Source organism: Gigantopelta aegis, chromosome 10 (assembly GCF_016097555.1).
Source record: "Gigantopelta aegis isolate Gae_Host chromosome 10, Gae_host_genome, whole genome shotgun sequence".
NCBI classification, from domain to species: domain Eukaryota; kingdom Metazoa; phylum Mollusca; class Gastropoda; order Neomphalida; family Peltospiridae; genus Gigantopelta; species Gigantopelta aegis.
The window spans coordinates 2158394-2169485 of NC_054708.1; the positions used below are offsets into that span (position 1 = coordinate 2158394).

Here is an 11092-nt window from a genome sequence, read left to right on the forward strand (position 1 = left end):
TCCCTTTATACGCCCCAACGTCCTCCCAGTTACCGCCTCGTCTTGACTTCCCTTTATACGCCCCAACGTCCTTCCAGTTACCGCCTCGTCTTGACTTCCCTTTATACGCCCCAACGTCCTTCCAGTTACCGCCTCTGCTTTGACTTCCCTTTATACGCCCCAACCTTCTCCCAGTTACCGCCTCTGGTTTGAGGTGATCTCAAACTGATCCGGTGACTTTGTCAGTCTGACGATCAATGTGAAGCCTGCCTGCGTGATGTCTCCATTGTACGACTTCACTGCACTACGAAGTGTGACACGCTTTGAACTGACCAACACAGCCAATATTACCTGAACACCGGCTAATGTTTTTATAGTCGTGTCGCTACACTGGGGACAGGGTAGACAAGAGGGTGGAGTCTGCCGCGATAAAATGTCCATCAATAAGCTTTGTTCGCTGATCTATATACCTGTATAACTTCCACTCCATTCTACTGAGTGTTGTGGTGTTGCCTTGCAACCCAGCTACTGAATATCGATACAGTCTGTACTAGTGACCTAATTCTTGATCATTATGAAGCTTAACTCGTGTGGAACACCCGAAGTGAATAATAGTATTAGTACAGTCTTGCTTTGACGAAATCAAACTGAACAACACCAAGAAGGTGCTCTCACCAAACCAGTAAGTATGTGTTTTTATTTTCTTTGAGTTGTACAAATGTATACAGTTGCATAGTTTGGGCGGCAATCCCGCTAATGGGTGATTGATATTGTATTGAATATGTTTAAGCTACAGGCGAACTCATGTATGTCTTCGTCAGACAGCTGTTGTATGACACGTTGAAATACACTGAACTTCCGGTGAAAACACACCACATAGATTTGTTGTTGTAAAAAGGACATGAAAAGAAAAACGAATATATTGAACTGATGGCGTATAACTGGATATATTCTGGTAGGCAGTAAACAACCTCAGACTTGTAATCAAGGGTTATTGTGGTTTATAGCAACTCACACATGCAATGGAATGAAAATTGGGTGGTGCGTTTTTAATGCAATAGGGTAATCAAGCATCTAAATCATTGTATATGTGTGTTGAGCCAGAAACTTTGAAATTGATCAATGTGCCTTCGATATATTTGTGTGGTGATCAGATATACTGAAATTTGTTGACAACTATAAATATGTAGGTCATATTATAAGCAAAAACATGAAAGACTATAAAGCCATTAAAATGCAGTATAGCGCACGTTGTGTACGTGCAAACATGAAAGACTATAAAGCCATTAAAATGCAGTATAGCGCACTTTGTGTACGTGCAAACATGTAGTTGAAGCGATTTGAAAAATGTTCAGAATCTGTTAAAACACAATTATTTGTGAGTTATTGTAGTAATTTGTACGCGGGTGCATTATGGGTGACATTTACGCAGAAGGACTTTAATATATACTGTAACAATGCATACCGATGGACGATCGGACAACACTGACCATACAGTGCCAGCAAGATGTTTGTCAGTCATCGAGTAAAACACTGGCTCTTTACTTCACTCAACAGCATATTCGCTGAAGAGCACAATCGAAGTAACCTCAAACGACCATCTTGCCCACTTGAGGTGTACTATTATCCTGTTCAATTATTTAGACCCAAAGTTTTTTGCAAATGTTACGTTTATTTCCTATTCGATATTTGTTTTCTTTGCATTTAAATGAAAACAAACCCAAACCCCGACAGGAGTTATATACAAATCATCATATAAAATGCACGAAGTTGACTTAATTCCACTTTTTAAAAATCTCTGTGTCGTTTGAATGCACGTTATTTCTCCTATAAATAACTAAGGTCATTTGCATATCAAAACATTGGGATCTGAGGCTACGTGAAGGCCATTATAGCTTGTTTCACTAAATCAAGGTTATTATTGTTTTGCAGTGTGTAACAGCATTGTCTAATCTTTCCGTTAAACATAGATGTAAACAAACAGAACATGTAACCCTTTCTTGTAGGTGCATTATATTTAATAAATTTAGCTAATGTATTATGTATTTTTATTTTATTATATCAATTATATATTAGCATACCATACCTAACCTAACACAATTGAGGTGTAGCACAGTAATAAACACAAATCACCTCACACACCGCAGGAATGTGCTTTCCAAATTTATAAATAAATTTAATGCAGGGCCGGACCCAGAAGACCAGGGGGGGGGGGATAAAATGTCAAAGGCCACCAACATCAAATAATAATATTTTTTTTATTTAATTTGCCTCTAAATTGGGAACTCATACGTATATATATATATATATATATATATATATATATATATATATATATAGTATTTAGGTTGGTGCTAGGGGCTGGGGTTTGGGGGTTGGGTGTTACATTTGTAATGCGAAAAACCAAAGGGCTATTGTTCGGACTCGTATAGGTTCAATCACTTTTTCATCCCGCAGACACAGCCCTGAATGTTCAAAATACGATAGCATTGCTTGGTCAATAACATCATTATTTCGATCTATGACTGCACGTGCTATTGTAGCAATGTGTAAACCACGTAAAATACAAGTTAGGTAGGGTATATAAATTCATTGAAAATGTATTAGTCGACATTCTTGTTATTGTTATTTGAGGGAAAATATGGGTAAATTGAAAAACACTTCAGTTGATGTAAAATCGTGTATTAAGAACGTTTTCGATTATTTTGAAGATGAATATCAGCGCGGTAGACCTAGGTATGCTTCTTATCGAATTGTCGATCGAGTTGCCGCTGCACTTAAAGTTTCGGTTTCAACAGTAAAAAGAACTGAAAAATCTAAGCTCTATGAATCCAAGTACAGAAATCACTGTTAAAAAACGCGAGCGAAAATTCATCGATTTATTTGATAAAGATGTTATTAGACGACGAGTATACAGATTTTATAGAGAGGGCGAATTACCTACATTACATAAGATTAACGTGGCTTTAAGGGAGGAATGTGGAATCAACATATCCATATCAACTTTACGAAGAACACTCCATGACCTCAATTTTAAATACCAACATATGTCTACAACCGGAAAAGTGATTTTTGAGGACGCCAATATATCAGACAGGAGACTGTCCTATCTCCATGAAATATCCAGTTTACGAGAACAGGGGTATTTAATAGTGTATCAAGATGAGACCTGTGTGAATGTCAACCACACAACATCCCACCACTGGACAGATATCCACCCGGGCACAAGTACCGCCAATCACCTGCCGAAATCAGACGCTGCTGATCGAGTTCCTAAACTCTGTTCGGTGACTGGGAAGGGAAAAAGACTTATTATTTGTCATGCTGGCTGTGATAAATATGGATTGATAGATGGCCGTGAATTGATCTTTGAGGTTAAAAAACAGACGGAGACTATCATGGTGAGATGAATCATGAACATTTCATCAAATGGTTTGAAGAACAACTTATGCCTTCTCTACCAGAACCTTCTGTTATCGTCATGGATAACGCAAGCTACCACAACAAATTAACTGAGATTACACGATGTTCTGCACTAAACGCTAAAAAGGAAGAAATTCAGTCGTGGCTACGAAACAAAAATATACCTTTTGAGAGTAACATGACAAAGCCAGTTCTTTATGAACTTGTGAAAAGTAACAAATGTGCAAAGCAATTTGTTACTAATGATATTGCTGAACGCCATGGGCACTTGTGTCTAAGACTGCCGCCAAGACATTCTGAACTCAATCCGATAGAACTGATCTGGAGTCAAGTCAAAGGGCACATAGCTCGTCATAATGATGGTAAAATGACCACGGTGCGGAGAGAACTTGCACATGCATTGAACTCTGTAACACCTACACACTTCTCTGACGCAGTTAAACATGTAATAAAGATCGAAGAAGATTTTAGAAAACAAAATAGTTTTATAAGAAATAAAATACCCCCTGTGATAGTACCCCTTAACGAAGATAGTGATGAAGAAATGAGTTCGTCGACTGATCAAGTTATTTCTCCATACCCATCAGGAGTATTACTTTAATGTATGCATGAACTCAACACCAAAAACTATTTATTTCCATATCATTCACTATCAAACAACCTAACAACCTATAAACTAATCGATTAGAAATACATATAGACTACACATACATACGAGAAAAATGTTTATTTAACGACACACTCAACGCATTTGATATACGTTTATGTGGCGTCAGACAAAACGGTTAAGGAGCATTATGACAGTGAGAAAGAAACTCGCTACCGCCACATGGGCCACTGTTTCCGATAAGCAATTTTGATAAGCAATAAGGGACGTTTTATATGCACCATCCCATAGACAGGATAGCACATACCACAGCCTTTATACATCAGTTGTGGTGCACAGGCTGGAACTAGACACAACCCAATGGGTCCACCATGTGGGATCGATCAGTCGACCTACCATGAGCGAACGCTTTACCTCTGAGCTACGTCCCGCTCCATATATAAAAGAAGCCTTAAGTGGGGTTGGGGTTGTGCAGAGGGTCACACCTCCACCAATCGCATGCATATCATATTCTTCTCTCTCTCTCCCTATAACGATATAACCATAGATTAAAATATGTTGAGTGCGTCTTTACATAAATGACGTCTCTCTCTCTCTCTCTCTCTCTCTCTCTCTCTCCTCTCTCTCTCTCTCTCTCTCTCTCTCTCTCTCCTTCAGCGCGCGCGCTTGTGTATTCCACAATATAATTATAATATTTGATACATTTTTTTTTTCAAACTGAGGTTTTGTCACTTGAACTCCCCACCTGAATCCGCGCCTGCTTCATGTTTACAGATATTTTCTTAAATATAGGTCATATTACGATTTGTGCGGATAGGACGATAGAACCGAACATTAGTTTGAAACGCACTATAGAATGATGCTTTTGATATGCAAATGACCTTAGTTATTTATAGGAGAAATAACGTGCATTTAAAAGACACAGAGATTTTTAAAAAGTGGAATTAAGTCAACTTCGTGCATTTTATATGATGATTTGTATATAAAACCTGTCGGGGTTTGGGTTTGTTTTCATGTAAATGCAAAGAAAACAAATATCGAATAGGAAATAAACGTAACATTTGCAAAAACCTTTGGGTCTAAATAATTGAACAGGATAATAGTGTGTACGTCAAATCTGTATGTGTAACTCGCTGGCACAAGCTACTGTATATTATGTAATCAGTTTTGTATGTGATGTTTAATAATGGATCACTGATCTGTAATAAAAATCTATTATTATTATTATTATTATTATTATTATTATAGCTAGGATTTTATAGTAGGGGTCACCCACATTGAGAGGGGCACCCAGTGCCACGCTGTCTTGGAATCTGTTAATTCTCGCATTTGGGGCAACATACAGATAAAACAGGTGGTGAGAGGAAAATAAGTGTGATGGCCATCATGGGGGGATGACCCCACCCCGCCTCCAGCTACGTGATTGAGTTAAACACGAACACGAATTGATAAATGTTTAACTACACAAAATGAAACAAATCACAATTTCAAAATGTTTCATTAGCATTTGTACATAGGTCATTTTGTTTATATGTGTTAAGCTTATGTTATTTTATTTGTGTTAATCTGTGTGTGTGCGTTACTTATACATAGATTATTATTACATAACTTCTCTTTTCTCCAGATGTGTAAAGACATATGGAACCAGTGTGGACACATTGGATGAATTGTTGCAAATGGCTGCAGTGCATTTGATTCAGTGAGAAACTGAAAAACTACTTTAACCATTCGTATATACGTGCTATAAAGCCTTTATAGCCTGGAATATTTGGAAACAGTTCTGAAGATGGAAGTGAAATCTGGAGATGGTGACAGTATTATTACGAACAGCATTGTTAAGTCAATACTGAGATGCTGCGTTTGCACTAAGGTGTACTCGGACCCAAGGCTCCTGTCCTGTCTTCATACTATTTGTAAATCATGTGTCGCTGATCTTGTCAAATCCAGCGACGATGACACGACCGTCAGGTGTCCAGTGTGTAGAATGTCCTTAGTGCTGCCTGCAAGTGGAGTAGACGGATTGCCTAAAAACCTCCACTCTGCGCGGTTAACAGAAATGTTTCCTTGTAGAGAAGTAAGCAGATCCTGTTCGGTATGCCAGCTGAGTGGAAGAGCAGCCCATTCAGTGCGCCAGTGTTTAGATTGCCTCGACTTTCTCTGTAAGAAGTGCGCAAAGGGTCATGTATCGTCCAGCTTCACAGCTACACACAGAGTTGTCTCCCGCGATGTTTTATTGAGTGGGAAATATGACGTCGACATATTAAAAAGCCAGACGACAATCTGTGGTGAACACAATGAGGAAGTGCAGATGTACTGTAAATCCTGCAGATGTTTAATGTGCATTCAGTGTGCAGTTACCCAACACTTGAAACACAACACGGCGGCCATTAATTCTGCCGCGGATTCAGTAAAACAGGATTTACAAAACATCATGAAAGAAAGTAGCGCCTGGATATGGACATTAGAAAAAAAATCAGACTATTTGTTGTCCAAGGAAAAGACAAGACAACATTCCGAAAAGCAGAAACTAAGCGAGGTAAACAAACAAGTAGACAATATTATTTCAAAAATTAAAAAAGAAGGGGAAATTATTGTCAAGCAAATTAATGATCACTGTGCAAAACAAGTACATGAATATTCATTGGCATCCAGTGCGCTTGAGTCACTGATGACGTCAGCTAGAGACACAGTGTCACTGTGTGATCACGTCATCGCACGTGGTAGTGACGTAGACGTGCTCCTGTTGCACAACACTCTGGAAGGACGTGTGAAGATTGTTGATGAACTAGACAAACATCTGCACTTAGACTCTATGGGTACAAACGTCACACTAGAAATACAAACACAAACTCCGGACTGGAAATATTTCACGCTGACAGACACAAGTGTTCCTGTTATAAAAGACGATAAAGTATCCCGAAACGAAAGCGAAAATGACAAGCTTCTCGACAGTGGTTCATGGGACGTGCCTACGGCTAAAGATCATAAGAAGTTGGTAAATGATACAGCCTTTTGCGAGAAGAAACATGATTTCCATTCGTTAATTCCCCGTGAATCTCAGTGTATTCAGAGTTCTAGTAACAACCATGTTACAGCAGTATATGCTCCTGAAGCCTTTTACAGAGAAAAAGAGGAGCAAACGATTATGCAAACGATTATGCAAACGATTATGCAAACTATAAAAGACAACAGTTCTGACGTGTTTTTATATGTAGTGTTGGTGGTGTGGTTCTACCTTGCAACGCACGTGGATATTTTCACAGGGGAGGCAGATCTGTATATATTTGCTTGTGTTTGTCTGTGGGTGTGTGCATGTGTTGTGGTTTGGGTGGTGGTGTGGAAACGTGTTTTCGAACCATGCTGTCCTGAAGGTAAAGACTAGCTATCTGGGCTGGCTATTATGACAGGTGTTAATGATTAGTGGTTAGTGAGAGAGAAGTGGATGCATGTAGTAGTTGTACATCTACCTTACCAGCCTTACGGGCGATAGCTGTCACCGCACTACCGAAACTGTTCAAACTTGTTTGACGATAGTGTTACACCATTTATTCAACTAAAAAGAAAAGTACATGAAGTACTACGACATATTGTTCACTATTATAGCCGTTTTTGATCATTTAGATTAGAAGTACATTGTGTACTAACATTTTATAATTTACAATATATATTTTTCGTACATATGATGTCGTTCTGGTCTTTCGGATTTTTGTAACGCCCCAAAATGCATTTTTCATAATTCTAAAAACGCACGTTCATCTAAAAAAAAAAAAAATGGTTATCGAGAAAAGCTCTAGTCTATTTTGTACAGTATTTCTCTCTTATAACCTTATCCAAAACCGACAAAACAAATTCTAAGAGATATCGAATGTGCTGTATTCGCCACTCTCGAGGAAAACCGTGAGAATATTACTACCCCTGTACCACGTCGACGATGACGAAGAGCATAAATAGAGACCACTTTCAAGGAGATTTGTTCTTTGTTTGGTAGGTATTAACGTGCGTATATCCCGAGGGTTCAAACACGCTTACTGTGGGCACAGCTCTGATTAAAAGATCCGTTACTGGACAATATATCCTCCTTGCATCAGGGGGCGGGACGTAGCCCAGTGGTACAGCGTTCGCTCGATGTGCGGTCTGTGTGGGATCGATCCCTGCCAGTGGGCCCATTTGGGCTATTTCTCGTTCCAGCCAGTGCACCACGACTGGTGTATCAAAGGCCGTGGTATGTACTACCCTGTATGTGGGATGGTGCATATAAAAGATACCTTGCTGCTAATCGGAAAGAGTAGCCCATGAAGTGGCGACAGCGGGTTTCCTCTCTCGATATCTGTGTGGTCCTTAACCATATGTCTGACACCATATAATAGTAAATAAAATGTGTTGAGTGCGTCGTTAAATAAAACATTTCCTTCCTTCTTGCATCACCAAAAAGAAGACTGTCGCCCCCAGTATAGTTTACTAAATCAAAACAGGACAAAGCTCATTGTCCAGAATAAATACAGCTGTGATGACAAGCAGTCGTGAATCACTGTCAAAGTAGTGATGATACAAGGTGTTCGCGAAAAGTGAGCATATCCTGCTCCACTGGTAGCTATCAAGTTAATAGTTGAAATAAACAAGATTTTCACCAACACGATGAAAAGGCATGTACACTGTCAGTTTAGTCATTGATGCATCATATCATGCCCTCCCCCCCCCCCCCCAAATTTTACGACAGTTATAATTTTATTATATATTAATTTTAATTTTTTTACGATTCCCCTCCAAAACCTCCCCCAAAGTTCCATTGGCATTCCGCCTCATGTTATTGCGCCCCCCCCCCCCCCCCCCCCCCCAATGGATTTTCTGGATCCGCCACTGGGTGTCTACCAAAAAATGTTTAAAGGATTCCAGATGTCCTTACTTTTTATAACCCTGATCAAACATCTTCTCTACCAGAACGATATGTCGGTCTTTAAAATCAGCATGTGATGAGCGTGCCTAAAGTATCTCAGAAGTCGCGAAATATAAACGCCAAAAGCTGGAGCAGAAGGAATATTGCTCAAGCAAACTTTTACTATTGGAAAGCTGGAGTTATTCCTTTTATTACCAAACTTCTGCATTTTGTGTTATATGTTGTTATTATGGTACGAAATGACTATGGTACGAATTGACTTTACCAGTTATTATATTACAAGCTTATCGAATTGCAAGTCGTATGGCGTCTGTTACAAGTCAAATGTGGTATTTTGTAATGTTTATTATTTATAAGTGTTTTATTGAGCTACATAATCATTGTTCACATGTATTGGTATATTTTTGGAAAGTGTAGCTGGCAAACCAGGGATAGCTTGGATCACAATTACGTTTTGTTTTACGTAACAAAAGAGGTGTAGCTTGGCTAGTGGGGACGACTGAAGAGTATGGGCACGAACTGGTGAGCATGCATTGTAAGTTTGGGTACGAGTGGTTTTGTTGAATAAAAGCAGGGTATTTGGACGTATTGGTCACAATTGACATAACATTTGGTGCAGGTGTGTTTTCTTAAAACAGATATTTTGGAAGTGTATTTAAGCTGGTATAAGAGCGTGAGTACAGACATTTATTGTATTTTAGGTTTGAATTAATATTAACATTGAATGTTAAATAATGTAACATGTATGAAGTCATATGATAATTAGCAGTGATTGACGTTTATGTATTTTGTGCATTGTTTCCAATAGGATTTTTTTTACTAAAATCTGAATAATGGGCAGAGTATAATTTTAATAGATGAAAAGGAAACTATTTATTTGAAGCTCGTGTGATGATGACCCGTCAGGCTGTCACGTGGTCGGATTAATGTTCAACTCGTTAATATTGCTCGGCTTTCAAAAATACCAGACTCACAGAGAAATGATAGACTGCAAATACACTCACCGGCAACTGAACAATGAATTGTGACGCTAGATTATAGGCCTATGTCGGATTTCGATACAACATTCGCTGGTTAAAGTCGGTTCTTAATTTGTTGAAGATGGGAAACTTTTAGCTTTTAAATTTCTTTGTGTATCACAGTTTGTAGAAAATAACGTATTACACAAAATGCAGCAGTTTGGTAACAATAAAAAATTTGACTCTCGAAAAGGGAATATTCTCATCTTTTGTACACGCTTAGTATCATCACTGTCTTAAGACCAATTCACTGATTATGTGTCATTACATGATGGAGTAATTGAGAGGACAGTTTTGCAATAACAACAAAATATTTTTTAAAAGAGAACTACCAGCATATTTAAATAGGTTTGTATTTCTTTGTACTTTTAAATCGGGTCTTACTTAATTTTACAATGAGATATTTAGTAAGCTATGTACGACCTTGATATTCCAGTAACTGATAACGATTGTTATTACACACAAATGACAGAAGAATGCCACCAGTAAAAAGATATATTCATTAATTTACAAAAATAGACAGTGCGTCGGCCGGGAGTCGAACCCGGATCGACTGCTTGGAAGGCAACCATGCTAACCGTTACACCACCGACGCCATACAATTAGCGATTCGATAAGCTTCTCAGGTCAGCTGTCTAAATGGTCACGTTCTTTTCGTACAACATATAACATATGGAAATAAATATTTCATATTTGTATGTATACAAGTATATTTTTTATTCCTCTCATGTGTTTGTATCACATTGTGGTGTGTTGAAAATTCGAATAATTCTTCGTTAATTTATTGACAAATTTAGAGGGCAGTTTTGCAACAAAAACCAAATACCAGATAGTATTTATAAATCGTCGCGTGAGAGCTAAAAGGTTGTAAGTGGCAGATACAGGTCAGGTAAAAGGTTTAACGTGCGTATATACCACGAAGGTTTCACACACGCCTGTCCTGGGCTTAATCTCTGGCCTTTGTCAGTGACTAAGTCCAGGACAAGGGAGGGGGGGGGGGGGATGAGTTTGAAGTGGGCAGAATTTTGAATAAGTATTTAGTTGTGTCCAGCGACTGCGGGGACCGACTAGTAGACACCGAAAATGGGCCGTGTTCTGACTGGCTGAATTTCGATTCCTTCGGGTCTAACTAGAAAAAACTAAATCTACGGAGAATAACTGCACCTATCA

The 11092-nt window shown here is 38.7% G+C and overlaps 1 protein-coding gene and 1 non-coding gene across 3 annotated transcripts; one reads left to right on the forward strand and one right to left on the reverse strand.

The window, feature by feature from the left end:
- Positions 1 to 328: 328 nt before the first annotated feature.
- On the forward strand, positions 329 to 8201 carry LOC121383978 (E3 ubiquitin-protein ligase TRIM56-like). 2 transcript variants are annotated; one of them, XM_041514108.1, is made up of 2 exons: positions 329 to 661; positions 5634 to 8201. In XM_041514108.1, exon 2 carries the CDS (start codon positions 5796 to 5798, stop codon positions 7389 to 7391), a length of 1596 nt encoding a protein of 531 aa, XP_041370042.1. In that variant the 5' UTR covers positions 329 to 661; positions 5634 to 5795; the 3' UTR covers positions 7392 to 8201. The 2 variants fall into 2 exon arrangements, with proteins under 2 accessions (XP_041370042.1, XP_041370043.1); XM_041514109.1 differs by lacking the exon at positions 329 to 661 and adding an exon at positions 844 to 934.
- A 2244-nt stretch (positions 8202 to 10445) lies between these two features.
- Trnag-ucc lies at positions 10446 to 10517 on the reverse strand. Its single transcript has one exon. It is a non-coding gene; the product is annotated as a tRNA-Gly (tRNA).
- Positions 10518 to 11092: the final 575 nt, after the last annotated feature.

What these genes read in the sequence shown, in the direction of transcription:
- LOC121383978 (XM_041514108.1), top strand. Translation starts at nt 5,796, where the DNA reads ATGGAAGTGAAATCTGGAGATGGTGACAGTATTATTACGAACAGCATT.